We start from the raw sequence: 27,252 nt of genomic DNA on the forward strand, positions 1-27,252 counted from the left end.
CCCATAACCCCCCCAGCCAGGGGATTCTGGTTGTTACGGTCAAAAAATTGAAAGCCAACATGTCTCGGTCTTGCATAAAGAGACCCCCTTAAGAAGCATGTCTCTCCTCCTTGAGATTCTACTTGGCTTTATTTATTTGTTTGTTTGTTTGTTTGTTTGACTGATTGATTTGTGCAAGGATGGGTGGATAGACGGATTAGCTGGCCGGATATTTGGTTGGTTAATTCTCTGCCGTGTGAACTGCTGATAACCCAATGAGACACCCACAGCCTCCATGAGAACTAGGGCCTTGATGTTCACATGGCTTTTACAGCTTGCCCACCACCATCACGTGAGGCAAGGACAACCTCTAATTACTTAACAAGCAACTGTCAAGATCAAATGACAGAAGGTAATGATTATGCTGAGAAGCCACACCTAACGTGATGGGGTTATACTTCAACTACTTTCTCAATCAACCTCTGAAAGTGCTCCGAAGAGGAACGCAACAATATATTTGCATTGGCAGGTCAAGGAATGTCTACCGCAAGCTGTCATTTGGGGTGCATTGAAATGAGTCATAACGGGAACATGTATTAGCATATCAGTGTATACACACACACACACAAAATTGCAAAAGGAAAAGGTGCAGATATTCAAGAAATCAAAGATCTTGGAACAGCAACATAAAAGAACAGGGAGACTGTTGACTACATGACTACATCAAAGAGGAAAACTAGAAGAATTGGACAAGTTTATTAGAGTAATGCTGTATATGAAGCAAAAGTAATAGGAATTTAATAAGGATTGAAAACTTAGGGCTAATCTTCTACAGAAAAAAAACAGAAAGAAACATCCCAGTTATATGCAACCAAAAAGAAATATTAAAAAACAGGAAAGCCATTTAGGGTCTTCTATAAAGAACTCTTTATACAATTCACTAAATGATTTTCCTAATTTTTTTTAATGTTCCTGTATTGGGTCTCTTTTTGGATTGCTTACAACTGGGGATAGTTTTCCTTGGATCTGCTGGCTGGATAACTCAGTGGTTGAGGTACCATGGGGCTAAGAAACCAGCAGAGCAAATGGTTATGCTAGCTGGGGGATTCTGGGAATTGTAGTCTAATAACCCCACCCTCTTACACACATAATCATATCTCTCCAAGTTCTCTTGCAAGGACGCAGATCAAGGGATGAAAAAGGGGTGAGGAGGAGAAGAGACCATCCATAAGAAGGAAGGATGGAGCCGCAGAGAAATCTGGACTATAACACAACTGTAGGATTGAAATAAAAGATTCCACAGCTTTTAAAGTACTTTTAGTGTGAAATTGAGTAACTCCACAGAAAAATAAGCAGGTTCTAAGTCAAATTATGGCTTTAAACTGAGGTTGTTGTACTTTGGGTACGTTATAAGACAAGACTCACTGGAAAGGGCAACAACGCTAGGAAATATTGAAGGCAGTAGGAAGAGAGGAAGATCATATATGAAATGGATTGACTCTGTAAGGATGCCATGGCCTCGAGTTGGCAAGGCCTAATGACAGGATCCTTTGGCAGTCTCGAATTCATAAGGTCCCCTTCAGTCTGAGGGAACTAGATGGCACAGAAGGACGACAACAGGTTGCGTATCTGTCTTTGAGGACAGCCATTTTTCCTTTCCTATCCCCTCTTTCTTTCTGTACCCTCTATCCCTGTTCCTAAATAAAATAAAATTATTTAAAAAAAAAAAAAAAAGGACAGCCGTTGAAAAGGGAAACCCTTTTGTATTTCACGAGGGCCGAGAAGACCAAACGTACCCAGTGCCGAGAGAGTGTCCCCACAAGATGACGGTGCTGTTCCCGCTCCGGGCCTTCACCCACTTGTAAAGGCAGAGAACATCCGTCGTGAAGCCGTCCTCGCTCGGCTGGCCTGTGGAGTCCGCGTAACCTGGAGGCAATCGGTTCACACGTCAGAGGCAAACCACAGCCTCCCCGGAACGAGGGCTGCCCATCATCCTCAGCCACCTTGGCCCATGGCTGATCTAACCCTTTTCTTTTTTTTCCTTGCCATGAGACTTACCCCTGTAATCGACAGCCAGGACGTGAAAGCCACCATTGCTCATTACCTGTTCAAGAAATTTGGTTTGGATGGTACGAATTAATTTCACACTTATAAAGCTTTTCCTTTCTTCAGAAAGGGCGTCGACAGAGCGAAAGCAAACGTCAATCGTTTATAGCGGCTAAGAAATATAAAATAGAGAACAACACTCTTTCGCTTCTTCAAAAGAGTCCCCGTCGGTTGCCCAGAGATGCTCCTGAAGCACCCGGGTGACCAACTCTGGTGACAAGCTTTGATGGCGGTCAATTGTCCACACAAAAAAAGATGTGGAGGGACTCTGTGGTTTCCTGAAGGGAGACTTTTGCAGGAACCCTGACCAGATGCTCCGGGGCAAAAGAGAACAGCAGCAGACAAAAAACGGTCCTGGATGAGACCAACGTTTCCAAGTTCTTACCAGAATGAAAATCTGCAGGACAGTCGGAGATTTCAGTCCTGTTCGTTAAAGGGATGTGGGAAATGTTGGTTCAGGGCCCTACTTGGGCATGATCGAACCCACGGGGGGGGGGGGGCGAACACTGCTAGAGCAAAACTTCCCCGCAACTCTGTTGTCGCTTTCTTCCCTTGACTGAGTGATTGACTGATTGATTGATTCCCTCCTGTCATATCTTAACTGCCATATCTTAACTATTTAAATTTCGCCATCTTGGACTTTTTGGTTTTAGTGTTTTTAAATTTGTAAACCAAATTACAGGGCGGTAACTTAGCTCTGGGGGCAGAGCTAAGTTACCCCCCTGATCTAATGAAATTCAAACCTCCAGATTTTGTAAGGCCTGAACAGGACTTTAATGTTCTGGATTTGGGGACTCTGAGAAAGCAGGGCCCACGGGAGACGCCCTTCAAAATACCTTGGTTCTCTATCTGGCAACACTGGGAAATGTACCAACGTTTGAAAAACCAAAGAGATTTTGCCGCAGAGGAGGGGCCCGTGGGTGTCTGGGGGACTCCAGAGGATGGGGAATCAGCCTTGGGACCACAGCAAAACATGGACCGCCACAAAGCAGGGACCCGCACCAAGCAAAAGCCGCCCTTGTCAGAGCCACGCCTGTGACAACAATCGGGAAAAATGTTGCTTTTCAGGGGAACTACGACTTCCAGAATCCACAGTCAACATGGCCTCTGCCATGTTGGTGAGAGGGTTCTGGAAGGCATCATCCTGAAAAGCAAGGTTCCCAATTGATCTCCTAGCAGGGCGGAAACAGGATGGTTTTTGTGAAAGGGGGAGACTCAAACACCCGCTGAAGCGCCCGAGAGAACACCTACCTTGGTGAAAAGAACTCTGTGGCTCGTCGCCCTGGAAGAGAGTTTGGAAGTTAGATGCTTTTGATGCGATGGGAAATGACGGCAAGGAAAAATGCATCATCCTTCGTCATAAGGTCATCAGAGAAGGGGGGAAATGAATGCATTTTAAGTCACAATGTGTGAAACTCCCCCTTTGGATTTCAAATCTCAGAATCCACTGGGAATTCTGGGACGTGTTATTCCACTAATTTTCTAAGTTCCGAGATCTCGTCTTTGAGTGGCGTGGAAATCATGAGAGAAGGCCATCATTTATTTATTCTAAAAATTTTGCCCATTCTAGACAATCTTTCAACAGCCTTTCTGGGTGGTTTACAAAATGATCCAACGAAAAATATACCCCAATCGCCTCAATTTTATGCCTACGCAAAGCTGCGGCGAGGGAAGCTCCCTGGCCAGCTGCTGAAACGTGGGTCTAGAATCTCCTCGTACAGATGCAGGAATCACTGAAATGGACCACTAAAAGCGGTTTAACTTGCATGCCACAATCACCTGGCTAGCATGACCTACGATCTTGCTGCCTGGAAAGGGATGTTGCCTATGATAGCCCAAGGGAAAACATTTTAACCTAATGGGTTTTGTAGTACTTATTTCCCATGACTTGCATTTTGATAAATAAATAAAAAAACACCATCAATTTAAAGAATCGTTAAAATTTGTATCGTATGTCTTTGTGCCACCAACTGTAGTTCAAATAAGCACTAGTGACTTATAAATAATTAACTTTTACTGATTATACATACATACATACATACATACATACATACATACATACATACATACATACATACATACATACATACATACATACATACATACGCAGTTATGTATATATAATTATGTATATTATGTATCTATATTATATACTGCCGTCCAGAGTAGACTATAAATAAATAAATAAATAAATAAATAAAATAAGCAATATCTATCTATATGTTTGTGCGTCCATGTATAAACTACATAAGTATAGTGCTTAGTTACCGTATTTTTCCGTGTATAAGAAGCCCCTCCACTTCTCTAATTCAAAATTAAGAAATCTAAGGGGGGCTTAACAAGGGGGGGAGGGATCAAAGCGCTGCAGGATAGCTTTGATCCCTGCTTTCCCCTCCACTTGTTTTTGTTCTCTCCTCAGCTTTCTTCCGTGTATAAGAGGACCCTCTATTTTCAGTCTAAAGATTTTAGACAAAAGTATAGTCTTATACATGGAAAAAATGGTACTTGGTATGTTTGGTATGACAATCAATGGTAAATAGTTACTTCATAGTATTGTTATCTTTGTAGCACTTATTGAGCCCTAGTACATATTATTCATATTTTTACATTTCAGTCCGTGTGTCTCCATTATATAAAGTGAGAGACCCTGACAGCCCATCCATCTATGTATTGTACGGTTCCCTGACCGAACTCTATCACTAACACTCATCTGCATCTGTCTGGACAGACCCCCGGCTCAGTCTGCCTTTTACAGCAGCCCGGCTGACCACAGAAACCATCTCACTGGTGAAGCACATTCTGTGCAAAGACAAGATCCTGCTCAGAGCTGGCACATCATAAATATTCAAGTACACCTAAACATACATTCTGTGTTGCACAAATAACAGCAGAGATAAGTGTGGTTTCATCAGCCATTGCAGCAACATCTCATCAGGCGAAAGAGTAATTAACCGCCTCTTCTCTTTTTTACAAAACCTGTCACATGCATGTGTTGCTTCAAGTCATCCCGAACCGAGGAAGGCCCATGGGTGCACAGAAGCAGCAAATCGGTATGATTTGACTGTGCCATTTGCTCGTTATTTGGCTATGAACAAAATCACTAATATTAAACGTTACCATATTGCTAAAGTCTACAGGCGGGACAATCCAGCAATGACAAGGGGGCGTTACAGGCACCATCTGGGTGAAGCTCCCTTCTTGGATGAGAAGATGTGTGTGTGTGTGTGTGTGCGGAGGGGCTGTTCCCCAGACTGGACTAAACTTGCTTAAACCTGGCAACCAAGCCAGGATTGTTCAAAAGCCAGAGAGTCTTGGCCTCGGCCTCTCTCTGGCTGGCAGGATCCCAGGCCGATGAAAGAGCACGCCGGCCTTCGGCTCAGATGAACGGGCAAAGTGATGCCTTAGCCGTCTCACCGCACAAGGCTCCCAAATAATCAGCCTTGTTGAAGTCCTGATACTACACAAACCTCTCGGCTCCCACGAAACTTTTCTTCTTTGTCCCAAAGCTCAGTAGAGCAGCTTTAAAGTTTTGGAAAGAATGGGGGTTGTGTTTTCGAATTTCTCTGCCAAAACTTGCCAGTCCGCCTTGAAGTGTAAGCCACACATGGCAGAGTTTTCTACGAGAGCTCTTATAATCCTAGAACAGCAAGAGGGTCTTTAGTGGGGAGATAAAGAACTTTGTTCAGAACAACTTTACTGTGTTTGGAGATAAAGAAGGATTTCTGAGAGTTTCAGGCACACACCTTAGCAAATCCTGCTCAGTTTCTATCCATACATATGGAGGAGGGAGCCCATCTGCCTATCATCACCGGTGTCCACGAGGGAATCACTCAGATGATAACTGATGGAAATCTTTCACAATTCAGCTTCTGAAGGGCAGCGGCGATACTTGAAGGTGATGCTGGCCGTGAAGGCAACTGTGATGACACTCAAGCTATCTATTGTTAGGACCGTGCAAATTCCGCACAGAGCCAGAGCAAACTGTCTGCTACACCTGTGCCAAATATGGTGCTGATTTCAAAGTTGCAATTTTTTTGTTTGGGACACCCCTATTATTATTTTTTAAGTTGGCTTATAGAATGCTGAATGGGGCTGTCTCACAATATTTATTGGTGCACTCCCATGCACCAATAATACAGGTTATAGAAAAAGGCACAGTAATGTTGCCTGGAATCATTTCAACAATGGAGCTACTTATGTTAACTTAATACCCAGATGAATTTTTTATATGATTGGAAAGGGTTGTCCGGTATTATAAGGGAATTAATCTTTTCAAGGAACAAATGCCAGCCATGATAAACACAGGCTTCCGATTTCTCCTAGAGATCTATGGGGCTCTTAGGAAGATCTCTCTCTCTCTCTCTCTCTCTCTCTCTCTCTCTCTCACACACACACACACACACACACACACACACACACACACACACACACACAAAATTCTGATTGGCAACTTTCAAAACTTGTTTTTTTTCAGAGTTCTTTCTCTCTAAGAGCTGAAAAGGAAGAACGGAACTGAATGCAATGTGTAAGCTTACAAACTCAATCCCCTGGTGCAACTTTCTTCACCTGATCCTCGAGCATCTTTTGCATCAAAAGAAGAAACAGGAACTCCAGCCATGCCCTTGTGCATATAAATACATACGTATCTCTCTCCTCCCCCTCTGCCCAGCTGCCACCCCTTCCTCCTCCAAACAAGGCATCCAGAATAATAACATGCCCTGCTTTTGTAGTTCCAAATATTGAACTCACCTGGTACCCCCATTGCCATGGAGATAGACAATGATGGGATTATCATCTGCCAGGGCCTCTTCATACCAGCTGCGCTCCTTCCCTTCTGCTTCTTTCCGTCTATTGTCAGGCAGAGCGTGCCTAAGAGGAGAGGCGGGATGGGGTGGGGGGAGGAGAAAGACAGGCCTTTTCATCCAGAAAGTAGGGTTTGCCATTGATGATGGAAAAGGAGATAGACTGCATCTGTTGGAGGGAAGGGAGGACAACTGCCTTTTTAAAAAAAAACAAGAGATTTGCAGCACACACAGATGGCGCAAAGAAATCAAAGTGGCCGCAGCAAAGCTGCACCAGCTGGCTTGCAACTTTGGAAGACAGATCAAGCAAAGAATGACAGGGCAGCCATGCACGCTCACACCAAAGCTTGGAAGTAACTTTTTTTGGCAGGGTGGAGGGAGGAGGGGGTTGTCGCAGATCCTGAGAACCCTCCGGCCCCCACCGCCGACCGTGTACTCACCAAAAGCCGAAAGTGATGCCCGGCTCGGAGGTCAGGTAGAAGTTTGCAGTGTGATTCAAATAGACTTCAGGCTTCTGGAAATCCACGCCAAAGGGAAAAGACCCTACAAAAAAAATTATTCCAGCTGAAAGCTTCCTTGCTGGGGGAAAAGGTTGCTATTTCTCCTTCTGCCTCCCCCCCCCCATCCCGATGATCAATGCCAGGACAGGCAGACGGAGGGACGTTGAAAGATCACAACCTTCAAGGGGACTAGAATCCTGTGAACAGCACAGGCCAGCATAAACCGAACCCTGGGAATTGCTGCCGTGCATTACCAACCGTTAATTTATTTCCATTTCATTTATTTTAAATATCGCTACCGTGCTTTCTCCCCAAAGAGGACCTGAGGCACCTTGCCTCTTTAAAAGACAATACTTAAAAAGCTAAAAACGGTAGGTCTACAAATATTTTGAAATGACTGAACAAATACCACCCTAAAATGGTAAATAAAACCAACTCCCAAAACACATTCAAAGCAGTAAAGAATAAAAATCCTTTTGTTTAAAAAAAAAAAACATCTCAAACAGCCGGTCACAAAGGGAAAGCCAGCTTGAAGGAAATGAACTGCTAGACAGCTCAGGGGTTTTAAGTCTCTGGTTGTGGAGCCAGAGGTTGGGAATTCGAATCCCCCCACGGTGCCTCCTTAACAGGGAGTGGACCCGATGGTCCACAGGGTTCCCTTTCAGTTCTACATCTCTAAGATACTGCTTGTGGAAGGCCAGCAAAGTCGGTGCTTCTACTTCTGGTCACACACCAGCCGCGATACTTGGCACACAACAAGAAAGCCAAGCAGACTGGCAAACAACCCACTACAGGAATTTACACCCTTGGGCTCAGCCAGCAGACTTATGTGACACGATTCTGATCCTTCTGCCCTCTCAGCCTCAGCTGGGAACTGTTGTTTCCAAGAGGAGGACTGGGAACCTTTAGTAAGGAGGTAAAGGTAAAGGTTCCCCTTGACATTAGGCGCGGTGCTCATCCCCATCTCCAAGCCGTAGAGCCAGCGTTTGTCCGTAGACCGTTTCCGTGGTCACGTGGCCAGCGCGACTAGACACGGAACGCCATGACCTTCCCACCGAGGTGGTCCCTATTTATCGACTTGCATTTTTACATGCTTTCTCGCATTTTTACATGCTTTTTACTTGTATTTTTACATGCTTTCAAACGGCTAGGTCGGCAGGAGCTGGGACAAGCGACAGGAGCTCCCTCCATTGCGTGGATTCAATCTTACGATGGCTGGCCTTCCAACCTTGCAGCCCAGAGGCTTCTGCAGTTTAACCCGCAGCGCCACCACGTCCCTCAAGTACGGAACTGCCACCCAAATCAGGAAAGTGGTAATAAAACTAGCAAGGGGCAAGGCTGTTCCTCCCCACTCCCAGGTTGCTTTCTGGGCCTCGGCCACCACGAGGTGGAGGGAGAGGCACTTTGGGGCATTATTCAGCCACGCTCATTTAAACAAGACCTATTTTAGTCAGGAGTTCCCATTCTGATGTGAGTCAGCAATGAAGCGACACAAACGGTCCTTCTGAGTCACCAAGAAGGAGGTGTGCAGCCTTGTTTGGAGGGGAAAGAAGAATTAGGTCAGGGCTGCTTTTGGGTCAGAGATGTCTAGGGATGCTTGGCAAGTGTTTGGGTGCAAGTCCCAAGTCTGAGTGTTTGGAACCCAAGTCTCAAGTCCCAATTAAAAGGTAAAGGTTCCCCTTGACAATTTTTTTTTGTCCAGTCGTGTCCGACTCTAGGGGGCGGCGCTCATCCCGCTCTTCAAGCCATAGAGCCAGCGTTTTGTCCGAAGACAATCTTTCCGTGGTCACATGGCCAGTGTGATTTAGACACAGAACGCTGTTTACCTTCCCACTGAGATGGTACCTGTTTATCTACTCGCATTTGCATGCTTTCGAACCGCTAGGTTGGCGGGAGCTGGGACAAGCGACGGGCGCTCACTCCGTCGCGTGGATTCGATCTTACGACTGCTTGGTCTTCTGACCCTGCAGCACAGGCTTCTGCGGTTTAGCCTGCAGCGCCACCACGTCCCTGTAAAACCACGTCCCAATTAAAAACAAGCTTTTTTGCCCCTAGGAAAAAAGGGAGGGTGGGCGTGTTCTGAGTCCTGAGTTGACTCCCAAGTCACTGGGGAAAAAAACCCTGTGAGTCAAGTCTCCGCCGAGTCCACAGTGCGAGATAACTCTCGCTTGGCAGCAAGTCCTGCATCTTGAGTCCCCTTCCCTGCAGACGTGCGGCGGTCCCTCCTGCTACAAGACCAATCAAGCTGGCCTGGTCTAAGAATAAAGGGGGCCCGAAGGGGATCCTGCCCCCCTCCCACCAGCTGCTGAGTGGGGATGGACTGCAAGAGGATGGGGACATCTTTGCTAGCCTCCCACTTCAAGAGCAGCAATGCCGATAAACCGGTGTCGATATATTTATGCCGGAGTACGTACAGAAATTGAGGTACACAAACTTCTGCAACAGCGGAGGGAACAACCGGATGAGGAAGGGCAGAGCGGCATATAAAATAAACACGTTCAGAAAGGCAGTCTTCATTTTACTCGCTTGGAGCCAGTCCAGAAGTCCCCTGAAAGGAGAGAAAGGCATTTTATTTATTGTCCAATAATAGTGAGGACGGTAAATGTACGTATGTCAGTGTTTGAAGGTTATTTATGTAACTTGCATCTCAGTCTTGGCATTTCTCCAAAGGCATTTCCTTCCTTCCTTCCTTCCTTCCTTCCTTCCTTCCTTCCTTCCTTCCTTCCTTCCTTCCTTCCTTCCTTCCTTCCTTCCTTCCTTCCTTCCTTCCTTCCATGATCAGCTCTTCCTTCCTTCCTTCCTTCCTTCCTTCCTTCCTTCCTTCCTTCCTTCCTTCCTTCCTTCCTTCCTTCCTTCCCATTTTTACCTTGCCTTTCTCCTTAAAAGAACCCAAGGCAACGTGCCTCATTTAGAAGATGATATTTAAAAGCTAAATGCAATACATCTACAAATATTTTTAAAAGATTTAAATAACTATTATATTAAAAATGGTAAATAAAACCAATACTAAAAATGCAACAGAGCCCAACAAAGTCATGAAATATAATTTTTTTTTCCAAAACTGTCTCATTTAGCCACTTGCGCCACTTAATTTCCCAATTTAGTGTCTGATCCATGCCACTCGGATCCTTTTGATTATATTCCAGACGCACTCATGAGGAAATCGGGGAACTTCATGCAACCAGCATCTTAAAATAATTCCTCCCTCCCCCCCCCCCAGATATTGCATTAAAAGGAAGAGGAGGAAATGGGGTTATGAAAACCTGTGAGTAACACACATTTAGAAACCCCAAGACTCTTCCTTCTGCTTATCTGGATTTACAATGTGAAAATGGCCAGAAAGGACCTTTTGAGTTCATCTATGAAGACAGAAGAACAGAAAAAGGTGTCGCTTCTTCACACAACACAGTGAGAACCACAGGTGTGTGTGGGTTTGTGGGTTTGAGCTATGGCTTCCAGAACCCTCAGCCAGCATTCTCGAGCTTGAACGGTGGAATTGTCCTGCCCCAAGTGAGATAAAGCGATGGTTTGTGGCTAACGTAGACCTCTTAACGTAGAGTAATTTTTAAAAATCAAAGTGCAGTCCTTACATACCTCTCCATCATGCTTAAAGCACTCTTTGGGCCGTCTACAATCTTCATGATGCAGGGTACACACGGCCAAAACAATCCCCAGCAAGCTGAATACTCTGTTTACCAACCTCAGAATGACGGAAGGCTGAGTGAACCTTGAGCCAGCTGTACCTGGGATTGAACCTAAATCTTGAGTAGAGTTTTCACTGCAGTGCTAATTAATTCATTAAACCATTAAACAAAGCCCTGCAAGATCTAAAAGGCTATGAATGGCTATTAGTCTTTGTGGCTACTTGCCACCTCCAGAGTCAGAGGGCTCTATGCCTCTTAATCCCATTTGCTGAGGAAATGAGATCCAAGATCCGGCCGTAGCCATACCCCACTGGGTGCTTTCTTAAGACAGGGTTGGGAAATGACACCTCAGCGGACTATATCTCCCACTCTTCCACGTTCAGTATGCACAGGATCTGGACTCAATGATCCATCAGGCCACTTTTAGCTCTGTAGTTCGATGATGATGATAATGATGATAATCATGATGACGATGACTGGGATTAGACAGGGCTTTGATGGAATCTAGCAGACTTTTTCTTTGGTATTTAGCCTAAGAAAACCTTAGCTGAAAATGTCCATCTTAAACATGTATAGATGTAGTGCATAACGTAACATCTCCAAGCTATAGGGACAAGAAGGCCGAGCCCTTTCTTTAAGAGAAGACAATGAACAGAAGAAATTAATTGTGGACAACATGGACTCCCAGAGGATCTATTTCCCATCTGCCTAGCCAGCACCACACAAAGCGAGGGATTATGAGAATGGTAGTCTGTTGACACCTGAAGGTCCACAGTTTGCCCATCCAGTCTCTTCCCTTCCCAAGGCCACTGTCCTGCAAAGAAAGTTCGGCCCAAAAGCCGCAAGGGAGACACTGAAACACAGAAGGCTGCCTTCCTGTTCTTCCCAGGCGTCTAAGGGAGGTTTACACAAGAGAGAGAGAGACTGGGAGATCAACATGAAGTACGTAATAAGCCTGAATTCATCTGATGCAAGAGTTGGCTCAGTCAAAGTACTGCCCACACCCACTGCAGGCAATAAGCTGTTTGGAAAGATTATCCAGGGGTTTGTTTCTTAAGCTGATGCTCCAGGAGGATGGCTAAAGGCACCCAAAGGGTAGCATTTCAATAACTTTAGATATTGTGGCCAAAAAAAGGCTGGGTCTGTGATCTGAACTCTCCTGTCTTCCTTCTCAGACATACGTTTGTGCCAGTGAAATCCATGCTTCTTCTGAACTACAGTATATACTCTTAAATCAGCCTAAATCTGGCTTCCTATAGCTTGAGCCCATTTATGACTTGTCCTGCACTTTGGGATGATTGAGAACAGATCCTGTCCCTCTTCTCTAGGACTACCTTTCAAGTACAGTGGTGCCTCGCTTAACGAGCGCACCGTATAACGATGAATTCGCATAGCGATCCCTTTTTTGGGATCGCTAATGCGAAGGCATCCCAACCGCCACAATGGGCAAAACTCGCATTGCGAAGCCCGCGGATCAGCTGTTCGGCGGTTTCAAAATGGTCGCCGGACGCCCAAAATGGCCACACGCAGGGTGCGAAAATGGCTGCGGATGGGGAAAACTTCGCTTAACGGTGAGTACAGAAGCCACTGGAACGCATTAAACTAAGTTTAATGCGTTCCAATGGCATTTTCCATCCCGTTTAGCAATGTTTTCTTATAGCGATGTTTAATCTGGAACGGATTAACCTCGCTATGCGGGGCACCACTGTATTTGAAAAGTGCTATCCTCCCTCCCCTCAGCCTTCTTTTCTCAAGGCTAAACATGCCCAGTTCTTTCAGGTTTTCCTCCTAGAGCTTGGTTTCCAGACCCCTGATCATCTCTGTTGCCCTCTTCTGAATTTGTTCCAATTGGTCAGCATCCTTCTTGAAGTGGGGTGTCCAGAACTGGACACAGGACTCCAGATGAGGCCTCACCAGTGTCAAATAGAGGGGAACTAGTACCTCACAGGATCTGGAGACTCTAAATGCCATTAAAGGTTTCAGAACAACAACAAAAATAGCATTGGCCTTTTTTGCAGCGACATCACACTGTTGGCTCATCTTCAGCTTGTGATCTACGGTGATTCCAAGCTCCTTCTCACTCATTGTATTACTAAGCCAAGCATCCCCCATCTTGTAACTGTGCATTCAGCTGTGTAGAACTTTGTAAGTTCGGACATGAAGAAGGCTGACAGGGGAAAAAATATGTTAATCTGAAATTTGGAATTGGAGGAGAACTTTACAAATGGACCCGCTGAAAGATAAATGGGCGCTAAATCAAATTAAACCTGGACTTTTTTCACGACTGTACTTTAAATATATCACAAGAAGACACGCTGGAAAGGATAATGCCAGAAAAAGTTGAAAGCAACGAGACAAGAGGAAGACCCAACATGAGATAAGAGTGAACCAGGAAAGGAACACACAGCTTTGATTTTTGCAAGATTTGAACAAGATTCCCAGTGACGGGAGGCCATCGATTCTGAGGGTCACACTCAAAGACAAACACGTTTTATTTAGGACAGAGGACAATCCAGCGCCTCAGACATAGTCCATGTTGTTGTTGTTGTTGTTGTTGTTGTTGTTGTTGTTGTTGTTGTTGTTGTTGTTGTTGTTGTTGTTGTTGTTGTTGTTGTTGTTGTTGTTGTTTTGCCAAGGAGAACTTATTAGCTTTTTTAAGTTGCCGCAGAGCCCTATTGCGTTTGCTGCATGATATGGCTCAGGTCCTTGAAATGCTATAATGTGTGTCATTTCTTCCCCCTCTTAGAATGAAAAACGAACACAAATAGCTGCGCAAACTCATCATTTTCGTTCTATTTCAATAGATCTGTCCCACAATGGAGGGCAACCCGAAACATAAAAGGAGGAGCAGAACTATAATGCAATCCAGCTTTTTTTGTGGGAACATTTGCTAAATCATTAGAACACAGGAGCTCCCTGGCCCTTGATTGTGGCAGAAGGTAATGGCATTTTAACTCAATAAAATCCATCATATAATGGGTCTCTTGGCAAGCTCAGAAGATGGTTATTCAGCAATTTTGTTGCTTAGTTGTTAAGTCGTGTCCAACTCTTCGTGACCCCATGGACCAGAGCACACCAGGCCCTCCATCTTTGCACAAAATGTTCCTTTCATAGCTCCAATGTTCTTGAACAGATCTCTGGTTTTTCCCTTTCTATTATTTTCCTCTATTTCTTTGCATTGTTCATTTAAGAAGGCCCTCTTGTCTCTCCTTGTTACTCTTTGGAAGTCTGCATTCAATTTTCTGTAACTTTCCCTATCTCCCTTGCATCCCGCTTCCCTTCTCCTCTCTGCTATTTGTAAGGCCTCGTTGGACAGCCCCTTTGTTTTTTTGCATTTCCTTTTCTTTGGGATGCTTTTCGCTGCTGCCTCCTGTACAGTGTTAGAAGCCTCCATCCATAGTTCTTCCGGCACTTTGTCCACCAAATCGAGTTCCTTGAATCTCTTCTTCACTTCCACTGCATATTCCTAAGGGATTTGGTTTAGATTATACCTGCCTAGCCCAGTAGTGTTTCCTACTTTCTTCAGTTTAAGCTTGGGTTTTGCTATGAGAAGCTGATGATCAGAGCCACAATCAGCTCCAGGTCTTGTTTTTGCAGACTGTATAGAGCTTCTCCATCTTTGGCTGCAGAGAACATAATCAATCTGATTTCGGTATTGCCCATCTGGTGATGTCCATGTGTAGAGTCGCCTCTTGTGTTGTTGGAAAAGAGTGTTTGTGATGACCAGCTTGCTCTCTTGACAAAACTCTATTAGCCTTTGTCCTGCTTCGTTCTGAACTCCAAGGCCAAACTTTCCTGTTGTTCCTTTTATCTCTTGGCTCCCTACTTTAGCATTCCAAACCCCTAAAATGAGAAGAACATCTTTCTTTGGTGTCAGTTCTAGAAGGTGTTGTAAGTCTTCATAGAACTGGTCCATTTCAGCCTCTTTGACATTGGTGGTTGGTGCATAAACTTGGATTACTGTGATGTTGAAAGGTCTGCCTTGGATTCGTATTGAAACCATTCTATCGTTTTGAGATTATATCCCATTACAGCTTTTCCCACTCTTTTGTTGACTATGAGGGCTGCTCTATTCCTTCTACAGGATTCTTGCCCACAATAGTAGATATGATAATCGCCTGAATTGAATTCATCCATTCCTGTCCATTTTAGTTCACTGACGCCCAGGATGTCAATGTTTATTCTTGCCATCTCCTGTTTGACCACCTCCAGCTTCCCAAGGTTCATAGATCTTACATTCCAGGTTCCTATGCAGTACCAGACTTTCATTTCATTTCCAGGCACGTCCACAGCTGGGCATCCTTTCGGCTTTGGCCAAACCACTTCATTAGCTCTGGAACTACTTGTACTTGTCCTCCACTCGTCCTCAGTAGCATTTTGGATGCCTTCCTACTTGAGAGGCCCATCTTCCAGCATCATATCTTTTAGCCTTTTGTTTCTGTTCATGGGGTTTTCTTGGCAAAGATACTGGAGTGGCATTGCCATTTCCTACTCCAGGTGGATTGCGTTTAGTCGGAACTCTCCACTATGGCCTGTCCGTCTTGGGTGTCCCTGCAGGGAATAGCCCATAGCTTCTCTGAGTTACTCAAGCCCTTTCGCCACAACAAGGCAGCAATCTGTGAAGGGGTATTCAGCAATTAAAGCTCAGGTCATGGAATTAAAATGATTCCCAGTGGGGTGTCGTGGATAGAATGATGGACAAGGACTCTGGAGAACAGGGTTCGATTCCCCACACAGCCAAGGATACTCACTGGGGGAATGGGACTGGCAAAGTCATTCCTTAAACATCTCACATACCTGGAAAAACCCTATTAAGGTCACTATAAATTGGTTCCGACATGGCGGCACAAAATGACAATGAAATTCATCTTCCACCAGAAATGTTTCCAGTCTGAATACAGGCCTTCCTAGCTTTCTTTGAAGTATTACTCCTTTAAATCTATATGAACTTCTCTTTACAGCAAGTCATACTATTCCAAAATAAGAGAAAGCAGCTCATTATCATAACGAAGAAAAACCGTGTAAGAAAAACTGGAATGGACAACCCCTTGTCAAATCCACAGCCTTTTAGTTTTTCCAGTTATTGCAAAAATACAAGCAATGTCCAGTTGGGAGACTTAGTTGTCTGTTACCCGGAGTGATCGAACACCAGTATCTGAATTGCTGATAACTGCAGATGAATCTTGTCACACAAGTCTGACCACACCAACACGTAGTGTATGAACACTGGGTATTTGCCTTACTGAGTGGTTTTGTGTATACACAAACACACAGAAAGGGGGGGTGCGAGGAGAGGGAAGAAAATGTAGGGAAGATCCTGTCCAAATAGGAGCCAATACAATCCAATTCCGATCCCCCATCTTCTGGGATGAGATGATGGGATTCAGCCCAATCCACTCCACAGAAGCCATGAGAAACAGGCTGGGGTGGATAAAGACAGGAGTCACTGCGTGGCTGGAGAAGAACATGAGAGTATCCTGCACATTCTCAGAGGCAGGGACCTCCTCAGATTCTGAGAATATCGATATTCTTAACTGCTACAGCAGTACGACAGTGGAACCCATGACCTCAGGGGGAGGTGGTGAACACGCCAACCCTGGAGGCCTTCACGAGACAACGAGAAAGCCACCCGTCAGGTCTGCTTTGATCTGGATTCCTGTCTTGAGCAGGGGGTTGGACTAGAGGGCCTCAGGGGGCCCCTTCCCGACTCCATGATTCTGTGATTCTAATCTATGCTTCTATGCCCCCCAAATTAGTTCAAGTGATGCCATAGAGCGATCCTCTCCTCCCCTATAATCTCACAACCATTTCTTGTGGGTGATTGACCAGACCGTGAGGACAAGCTGCAATCATCTCCCGACTCCAACCACTACAGCACACTCTCTCTCTCTCTCTTTGGTTCCATGTGCTGTCATATCCTAAAAGAACTAACCTCCACCAAAGGGGGCCACAAGGCAGCTCTCTCCGCCCCCCCCAATCCTTCCTGGTGCCTTTTAAAAAGCCCAGACACCCCCTGAAGTCTTTTTCTCTTAAGCTCGGCTACGGCAAACATCCCCTAACGCAAACCTGCAAGGACCAAACGAAGAAGACGCCTATTACACAATAAGATGTTTGTGACTTCGTCCCTCGGGTAGCTCAAGAAGGGCAGGGAGTGAAGGATCGGAGGAGAACTGCCAGAAGAGCAGAGGGACCCATTGCTCTCTGTTGTTCTTTGCAGAGGCTGGATTGTTTCACAAGAAGATTTTCATAACACTTAGCATAACATCGGGTTGCCACCTCAACATGATCACAAGCGCTGGTCATTTTAGGATGGAGGCAGTCTTCTAATCTCAATCACGGCATCTCAATGCTTTGCCAGGGGAAGGTGCAGGAGCATTAAATGCATCCTCGGTGGAAGAATCAGAAGACTTTCAAGAGTTCCACAGAACACCAGAAAAAGAAAAAGAAACCATTGGGTTCTAGAGCAAATCAAGACGAAAACTGTCCCTAAAAGTGAAAACGGGGGGAGGCATTGTGATTTGGGAGTATCGTGATGAGACAAGACTCTCTGGAAAAGACAACAATCCTGTGGAAAGTCACAGGAAAAGAGGAAGACTCAATAATGAGACGGATTGAGTCAATAAAGGAAGCCACAACCTGGAGTTCCGAAGAGCTGCATGTGGCTATTCATAGCAGGAACTTTTGGAGGCCTGTAATTCATTAAGACACCACAAGTCAAAATAGTCACGGATACGTGTTCTCAATTGTTCATTTCTCTTATCTGGGGATTTAACAGCAAAGCCCTGGACAAGTCCACTCAAAATAACATCTGTCTGCTTTCAGTGGGGCTTCCTCCCTGAAAAACAGGTTCAGACTTGCCGCCTTGACGTGGGTTGTTCTGGAAATCACTGGGATGCCTATCGCAACCCATCTGGGCTGGGCTAGAAAGGATGCGATCAACGCGTGATCTTTTACTGACTCCTCCAGACTTTTCAGCTGGCTTTCTGCAATTGTTAGGAAGACGTTTCCACGTTCCAGGCAGGATGCCGTGCATCCTCTGCGCTTCATATTTTTAAAACAAGTGACCCGGGACTTCCTGCATGGAGGCGTTCTAGATCAGCAACGCCCTATGCTGTCACGGCACTGGAAATCTTCAAGAGAAACAAGAAAACAGAAGGGAGCCCGATTCAAAGAGCAGCTAGCAAGCAAACAGAAGGAGGAGGGTGGAGCCGGTATGGGTGTGGGAACACGTGGGTTGCCAGTGGTGACACCTGGTAAAGTGGTGACAGGATGATATTGACACAAATTGTGAACCAACTAGTCCAGTCTCTGTACCATGTCTTTGGTGCATCTCTCAGCCTCATCACAGATGCTAGGCTTAAATTGTCTGGATGACATGAGCTGCTAAAATAAAATTACCACAACTTCTGTCTGTCGTGCATTTGCTGAAGCAAGGGATGCAACAAACACTTGCAAGATTTCTTGATCTCTGCGATTTTCCAAGCCTTGTTGTGTCAAGACTTTTCCCATGAGCTTCCCCCATACCCTAAGCCATGATGTTTTCTCAACTTCTGACAAAAGCGAGAGCCGTCTCCCGTTTTCTTCTTTTCCTTTCTCCTTTTTTTTTTCAATGTTCTGCCCAGGAAATGAATACATTTTGCACGGCTTGACCTCATTCCTGGAGAATCCTACGCAGAAAAGATGACATTTAATGCAAAAAGTGCAACAATCCTGTACCGTCTGGCATTTCTTCTGCCCTTCCCAGGTGAATCCTGCACAGGAAAGATGTTATCCTCTGCAGGGATAATAAGCACTTGCAGCTTGGCATTTCTTCCAGAAAAAAAAAGTGACAAGACAACTTCTGAGAGATGCTCCAAGATTGCCCAAGAATGTCGGACTCCCTGCTTGATTTCCCAAGGTAAAGAATCTCACCACAGAGAAATCTTCATCTGAGAAGAAACGTGTTTTGCTTTGTTTTTGCCCATTTTCTGAAAGCAGGAGGCTGCGAGATTCACATCCCTGGCTGAAGCAGACTAACACCGCCTCTCCAAAATCCAGTAAAGTTTAGGAAACAGAGAAAATAATTTATTCAGCAAATGCAGTCACCAAGGAATCCCGGCTATTAAATGAAACAGTTTCTGTTTTTTCTCTTCTGAAGCTGCTCAAAGTTATATTCCTCATCACATTCCAATCAACTCCATGTGCCTACATTTTATTCCGACTGAGCGCATATGCACCCCTTCTATATCTCATACCAGAAGTCCAGAAAGTCCAGGGAGGTACGCCAGAACCCTTCCCTCCCAATATTTAGAAAGCATATAAAAACATTGTTTTTCAATGTCCTCCCCTTACAATTATTGTCTTTTACACTTATATGCTGATTGTGGGTTCTCTGTGGGGTTTCTACATTACTGCAGATTGGGTGGGGGGATAGTTTTGTTATATATGTTTGAAGCCACCCAGAGTAGTGGTGCACCACTAAATAGGCAATACAGTAGGACCCCCTACTGTATTGCCCCCTGTGGATACTGAAAACCGTGAATAATAGTGAACGCTAGAGAGAGAGAGAGAGCATGGTAAAGGGAAAAAAATCTGAAAAATTGCTGTCCTCTGAAGATGCCCATGGCCACAGAGACTGGCGAAACGTCAGGAAGAACAACCTTCAGAACACGGCCAAAGAGCCCGAAAAACCCAGAACAACTATTTTCATATGCATTACCAGAACTGGCCACTAACGGGCACCAGAGACCATATTGTGAGCCGCCCAGAGTAGACTATGTCTAGATGGGCGGCATATAAATGCAATAAATAAAAATTAAAAAAAATGTTACAATATAGTATATTCCCCACCAATAAATATTCATAGCATGGCCTCTGGCTCCCTTGAATGGCTGGTTCTGGTAATACATGTGAAAATAGTTTTTGTAGATTTTTTTCTTTTAATATTTTTAGACTGTGGATAAGTGAAACTGTGGATACTGATTCCATGGATATGTGGTCCCACTGTATAGAATTTAAACAAACAAACAAACAAACAAACAAACAGTGTATTAGGAACCACTTGGTCTCCCCTGCTTACCCTACTGTTCTTTCTCTTCTTCTTCTGCTTCTCACTATACTTTCGCCCTGGGATTTTTTCCCCACTCTGACCTGAATGCCTGGCCCTTCCATGTGATCAACCTCTGCAATGCTCCCCTGGCCACCCTATTTCACTATTTTTCTCTGTCTACCCTACTTGGTGGAAGAAACATCAATAATTTTAAGACATGCACGTGACACCGTCTTGCCAGCAGAAAGCACCAATGCCTTGAAATGACTTTTGCTTAAAGTGCAAAAATAGGACTGCAGTCGAACATTAAGCCAAAAATCATGGATACAGAAGAACTACAACGTTAAGGCCAATGACAAAGAAATTGAAATAAAAGTTTTGATATACTTTGGTACAAGCATCAATCCAAATGGCGACTGCAGAGAAGAAAACAGAAGGAGACTGAGAACAGGAAGGCCAAAAATGGAGGAACTAGAAAAGATAATAAGGATGGGTCACCAGGTACGGGGTGTGAAAGCTGGACAGTAAAGAAAGCTAATGGGGGGGGGGGGAATGATTTGTTTGAAAAGTGGTGCTGGAGAAGAGCTTTACAGATACCTTGGACTGCCAGAAGGACAAACAAGTGGATCCTAGAGTAAATCAACCCTGAACTATTTCTGAGGGCCCAAAAAAAAAAGTTGAAACTGAGACTTATCTTACTTTGGGCATATCACGAGAAGGCAGGTTTCCCTGGAAAATGCAGTAATGCTTGGAAAAGTTGAAGACAGCAGGGGAAGAGGATGGCCGGATATGAGATGTATTGACTCCCTAAAGGAAACCACAGCTCTGAGTTTACACGTGATGAACCCAGCTGCTGAGGATGGGACATTGAAGGTCCCTGATTCATAGAGTCACCCTAAGTGGAAGGTCACTTGGCAACATGTAACAACTCTCTTGCTATGGGTCTCCTAGGCGTCTGCCACCTCCCTCCCGCTTTGTCTTCCCTGGTGAAGGAAGGTCTGCCACCTAGTGACTATGAGCTGTGCTCAGACTGAAACGGGAAAAAAAATCTTCATTTTCAAGTATTGCCTTGACGGTCGTGTTGATTTCCGGACATCTGGGTGGCTCAGCCTTTAGACAACTGGCTGAGATCTACCAACACCCTTTTATGATGATAACAATGACTTCAAATCATTCATCCCTTAACCTGCGTCTCCTTACATGGTTCCTCTCAGGCAGGTAAGGTAAAGGTAAAGGTTCCCCTTGACAATTTTTGTCCAGTCCTGTTCGACTCTAGGGGGCGGTGCTCATCCCCGTTTCCAAGCCATAGAGCCAGCGTTTTGTCCGAAGACAATCTTCCGTGGTCACATGGCCAGTGCGACTTAGACACGGAACGCTGTTACCTTCCCACCGAGGTGATCCCTATTGATCTACTTGCATTTGCATGCTTTCGAACCGCTAGGTTGGCGGGTTACACCTGATTATCAACTGTAGGTCTCTTTCCTAATCTTGTTCTGTTACAAAAAAACAGATTTTGCGGCATCTTAAAAATGGCCAGCCTTTTATCTGGTATAAATGGAAGCTTATGCCAAATAAAAGGCAGTTGCTTTTTGATTTCTTCTTTTCCTGCCACAGAAAAGCCAGGATCCCTCCCCCTTATTCTTTTATCACATGTGTGTGTGTGTTTTTATTATTATTATTATTATTATTATTATTATTATTATTATTATTATTATTATTATTATTATTATTATTATTATTATTAATTCCTGCCCATTTTAAATTTCAAAATAAAATAGAACTGGAAGTCAGAATGACAATCTTGCTTTAACATCATCCTTTTACATCCTCCTGAGATGATGGCATTTGAATGATCAGCAACGGACCGGTGAACGGTTGGCGTTAATGTCTTTATTTTTCATTGGCGCATTCTCCCTTTAATTTCTCTCCAAGGTCCTTGTCTATAAACCGCATCCTCAAAGGACATCTCTTTGCACCTTGTGACGGAAGGTAAAGCTTTCAGGCATCTGAAGGACTGACCCATGGACTCGGAAATGTCACCGTGCAGAAAATCGGTTCGCTTCGAAAAGGTAAAATATTTTTAAAGAGGCAACACATTAGAAATTGCAAAGAAAAACTCCAAAGCAACTTTTTCGCCTTTTCACTCAATGCTATTAGTGTTTCAACGTAACCATGTACATGGCCTCTTTACAACATAGTATTTATTTCAGCCTGAGCTTCATGTGCTGGAGTGGTTGTGCACGCACGCACACACACATGCGCACCAGTTCCTCGAGTCTTCCTCCTCTTGCAGTTTCCAAAAGTTACCTTTTGAGCCGCCACTCCTCGAGTCCTGCTTGTCATGATGATGGGATATGTGGTCAGAGACGTAGCCATCTTCACACAGAACCTGTATGACTCCATCTTACATTTCTCTGACTACATATCCCATCATCATGACACTGCTCATGAAGGGTTTCCAGGAATTACAGTAAAGAAATGAAAAAAGTAATATTTTTCCTCCACTAACTCCGTTCCTGAGAAATGGAGAAAAGAACCACTCAGGGAAAGGGTGTACCGAAATGTTTTTTTAAAATATTACCCCTGAAGTCTCAGCTACAGCACAGACCTCTCACAATATAATAAGCCAAGTCTTTATTTTGAACCAGAAAGATCTGGGTTTGAACCTCTGTCATCACCAGATAGCATTAGGCTGGTCTCAAACCCTCGGCCCACACACGCAGGATTTTTGTGCAAAGAGAATAGGCGCTTCCTTCCACTTATAGAGTCCTGAGAGATAAACACAACATGAATTCTTTATTAAAGAGAATTTCTGCACCCCTCTTTAGACGGACCTTTCTTCCCGGCTTCTTTCCCTGGGCAAGGAAAATAAAAAGAAGCCACCTTGACCATCAAGAAGCTTCTTCGACTACATCTCCTAGGTGTGTTGAGTTTCGCTGTTAAAACCGATGCGTTCAAAAAGTGGTGTTCACTGGCTAACCTATATTTTCTGGGACCCGAACGCTTGAATTGTTATGGGGGGGCACCTTTGCAGCCGGCGATGAGGTCTGGGAAATCCTTGTTATTTTCTCCAATGGGGTCGTTTCACAACAGATGGCCACAATTATTTGAAAAAATCTGGACCAAAGTCGCTTCAAGGACCCCTTTCTGGGATGGCGGTCCCTGAAGCTTAAGCTTCATTCGCTTGATCCTCCATCTGTCCCTGGTGATGCTGGAGGAGAGCTTTAGGGACCACCAGAGAGAGAGAGAGAAACGAGTGGCTGCTATAGAAAACTGAGCCTGAAATCTCTCTGTAACCAAAGAAATGATTAAAAGGAGGCCGTCCTAACTTGGACCTATGATAAGAAAGGCAAGATTCACACAATGGAAAAAGACCAAAATGCTGGGCAGGAGGAAAAGAGGAAGGCTGCCTATAAAACGGGTTAAATCCAAAGAGGAAACCACAGCCTAGGAGTTTTTAGGTCCTGAGCAGACCTGTTAATGAGAGGATTTGCTGGAAGTCGTGGTCAGCACTAGCTGAAGGATGTTTCAGGGGTCCCGAGAAGCATCGCAAGCGAAACTCCTTCCCCCAAAGGATCGAGGAGATCGTCTTTTTAAAAGGAAGAGGCCGCGCGGAAGTTTAAAATTAAGAGGAACAGGGATCCAGCGAGGTTTTTAGGGGAAACCAAACTGGTAGGCTTCAAGGTGTCACAGGACGCTTCGCGGATGAAATGACCAGAATGGAAAGGAAGGGCTTAGCGCATGAAACGCGGGGATCGCTTCCTCCTCCTCTCGGCGATTTAAGGGGAGATCCAGCCACCCGTCTCTGCCAAACCCGGGGTAGGATCTGTCCCCCTCCCCGGGGCCAAGCTGAGCCCCGTGCCGGCGGAGAAGGGGCGCTGGAGCTGCCCGGTGCGCGATGCCTTCCACCGGCCCACACTGCACGCCTCGTCCTCTTCCAGATCCTCCCGCGGTCTCCCCCCCCCCCCAGGGCAGGCTTACCTGGCATACTGCTGGGGGGACCCTCCCTTGGAAGCGTCCTGGCCCATGGGAGCCGAGGCGGAGGACGGAGAGGAGCCGGCGATCCCCCTCTTTCCCGGGCAACCCGGACGCTCGCTGGCCGCTGGCGCGTCTGGGCTCCGCCGGCGGGGCATCTCTCCACCGGGAAGCCCTGCCGGAACGGGCGGCGCTAGGACCGCGCCCCGCCGCCTCCGCCCCAGGGACCCCACCCCCTTCTGGTCCTCCTTTCCCACGGGGCGGGGCTCGAGCCACGCCCCCTCTGGGGGCTGATTGACGGGCGGGAGGCGGGCGCTACTTGGAAGCCGAGCCCCATCGCCCAGGTGGCTGAATCACCTTTCTCTTCTGGCCTCAGTTTCTCCATGCTGCGTCCGATCCATCTTTGGCTGCCCTTATGAAGGAGCCCTCTCCAAAATTTCCTGTCCCCCACAGCCCTGCTCAGCTCTTGCGAACTCAATCCAGTGGCTTCCTGGAGGGAGTTGGTCCATCTCGCCTTTCGTCGTCCTCTTTTCCTGCTACCTCTCAAAGCAGGCTGGCCTGAGATCCATCTTTTCTTAATGGACACTTACTGCATTCTTTCAAAGTATCCTGGGCACAGTGTATTTAGTATACTATACCGTGTTTTCTATTATTTTTAATTATGGGACAGTGTAACAAACTACACAGATGGTGGACAACAGTTATTCTTACAATATCATACAAGGGCAGGTGCTGATAAGTATTGAGCCTTTCCCAGAAAAAAAATGAGCTAGGAAGCTATAAATTGCAGGGTGTATTGGCTAATTTGTCCGTATTCAATGGTGCAAAAATGGACTATTTATTTATTTATTTATTTATTTTATACCCCGCCTATCTGGTCGGTGAGGACCGCTCTAGGCGGCTAACCACTCTAGGCGACTATCCATGATTTTAACTTATCTTTCATGTTCAGGTCCGAAGTGAATATCGTGGCCCCTCCAGAAAAGCTCCATGTGGAAGAGCATCGGACTCTACCAAAGTTCCTGGTTCTCCAAGGGAAAGGTGCAAAGCAGATCCATGATGAAATGTCACAAACTATGGGTGAGAGTGGCCCTTCATATGCAAGAGTTAAACCTTTTTTTCTTTGTGCTGGGTCCAATCAAGTCTCCTCCGAGCTGCGGCTGCCCTTATGAAGGAGCCCTCTCCAAAATTTCCTGTCCCCCACAGCCCTGCTCAGCTCTTGTGAACTCAAGCCGGTGGCTTCCTTTATGTAGTCAGTCCATCATGTATTGGCGCTTCCTCTTCTCCTGCTGCCTTTCCACCATGCCCAGCATGAGGTCTTTTCCAGAGAATCTGCCCTTCTGAGGATGCACCCAAAGTGCATTAATTAATGGACAGTCACTGCATTCTTTCAAAGTATACTGGGCACAGTGTATTTACTATACTATACCGTGTTTTCTATTGTATTTTTAATTATGTGACAGTGTAACTAACTACACAGGTGGTGGACAACAGTCTTTCAAAAGGTCGGTTCGCAACCTTTTTTGAGTAATCTCTTATAATAGCTGAGTAACCTGAGGCACCCCTCCTATCATGTTTGCATAACAAGGCATTTTTAATGAAGTAAAGCCATTCCTTCTCAGAAAGTAGAGGCTTCCTTGCCTCCCAAAGGGCCTGTTTCTCATACAGTGGGGTCTCGACTTACAAACAACCCTACTTGCGAACAATTCAACTTACGAACCCGCCCTATAGGGGAAATAATGACTCAACATACAAACTTCCCTCGAGTTACGAACAGGAAAAAAGTGCCCCCTCCCTCCCCTTAGAGGCTTCTGGAGGGGGGGGGAAGGGTTAGAAACTTTAAAATAAATAAAAGAAAGTCACTTACCAAGCCTTGGTAGCCCCCAAACAGCAGGAAAAAGAGCAGGAAACAGCTAAAAGCCCACACCAGAAGGGAGCCTGGCAGCCCCCTCCTGCACCCTCCTCTCCCCGCCTATCAGCTGATCGGCTGGCTCTGAAAAGACTTGGGGAGGCTTCCTCAGCACCTAAAAAGCCTGCCTGTGTGTCTTTGTGCTGAAAAAATCAGCACAACATGCTTTAAAACATGATTTAAAATTGGCTTTGTTGAAAAAAAAGATTTCAAAAGTGCTTTGCAAACTGTTCCCTGCCCTTCCTCCTCGTTTTCTGAACCTAAGGGAAAAAAAGAAAAGATATATCCCCCTCTAGTGGCAGAAGGCGGAATAGCAGCTTCCCATTAGTTTCTATGGACGGAAAATAGCAGATACAGATTAAATGGTTTTCAATGCATTCCTATGGGAAATGCAAATTCGACTTACGAACTTTTCGAGCTAAGAACCACCTTCCAATACGGATTAAGTTCGTAAGTCGAGACCCCACTGTACACACACAGACACACTTAACTCTAGTATCCCAGAGACCTGGAAAGTCTAGAAAGAAATCACTTGAAAAGGGCTATCACTAGAGATGTAGAATTTCTGAAAACATCCATTTCTTCGGGGGGGGGGTTATTTGTTGTTTTTCCAGGGGAAAAAATGGAAATATTTGGGAAATCTGACATCTTGAGAGAGAACTTAAATATGTAAAGTCTCAGATGTCTTTCATTAAAGTATTCATGCTATACATACACCATGTCATAGACAGATCATTTATTGTTATAAAAGAACATATTCTACAATCATTTTTTTCAATTTCTCCACAACCCCCCCGAAAAAGGCTTTGGAAAAAACTGGCAAAATAACCATGTGTCTCCCCCCTCCCAGTTTTTCTGTGTTTTTTCCCCCAACCATGGCTACACCTCAGCAGAAGGCTCAGATAAGAGAAGTAGCACTGTCTGGGCCAGGCAGATCTCAAATTACAGAGGGCTTCCAAGATTAAGGACTAGCAGCTTGAATCTGACAGTTTGAATTTAAATCTGAATCCATTCAGCAAGCTAATACTGTGCAGATATCACAACCCTAACGGAGTGTGTTCCCATCTCCCTCTTGAGATACAGAATCCCAGATTATGCTACAGATATGCAAATACAGTGGTGCCTCGCTTAACGAGTGCCTCGCTGAGCGATGAAATCGCTTAACGAGGCACTCTGGGCCATCGCTGGAGCATTCGCTCCAGCGATGGCCCCTATGGGTTTTTTTCGCTTTGCGATGATCGCTAAGCGATTCGCTTAGCGATCTTCGCATAACGAAGCCGGGGAGAACAGCTGATCGGCGGTTCCAAAA

At 45.3% G+C, this 27,252-nt stretch overlaps 1 protein-coding gene across 2 annotated transcripts in view; it reads right to left on the reverse strand.

Annotated features, from left to right (window-relative positions):
- ABHD12B (abhydrolase domain containing 12B) overlaps positions 1-24,280 on the reverse strand; it is a 32,544-nt gene extending 8,264 nt beyond the window's left edge. Inside the window, exons 1-7 of one of the 2 annotated variants that reach the window (XM_020811295.3) lie at positions 24,041-24,280; positions 9,802-9,935; positions 7,328-7,430; positions 6,835-6,954; positions 3,337-3,367; positions 2,038-2,083; positions 1,776-1,905 (exon numbers count right to left, since the gene is read on the reverse strand). In XM_020811295.3, the coding sequence (XP_020666954.3) occupies positions 1,776-1,905; positions 2,038-2,083; positions 3,337-3,367; positions 6,835-6,954; positions 7,328-7,430; positions 9,802-9,935; positions 24,041-24,192 (716 nt within the window). In that variant the 5' untranslated portion in view covers positions 24,193-24,280. Of the gene's footprint in view, positions 1-1,775; positions 1,906-2,037; positions 2,084-3,336; positions 3,368-6,834; positions 6,955-7,327; positions 7,431-9,801; positions 9,936-20,758; positions 20,831-24,040 lie in introns of those variants that run through there. The other variant, XM_072986900.2, reaches the window with a different exon arrangement.
- Positions 24,281-27,252: the final 2,972 nt, after the last annotated feature.

This window comes from Pogona vitticeps, chromosome 1 (assembly GCF_051106095.1).
Source record: "Pogona vitticeps strain Pit_001003342236 chromosome 1, PviZW2.1, whole genome shotgun sequence".
NCBI classification, from domain to species: domain Eukaryota; kingdom Metazoa; phylum Chordata; class Lepidosauria; order Squamata; family Agamidae; genus Pogona; species Pogona vitticeps.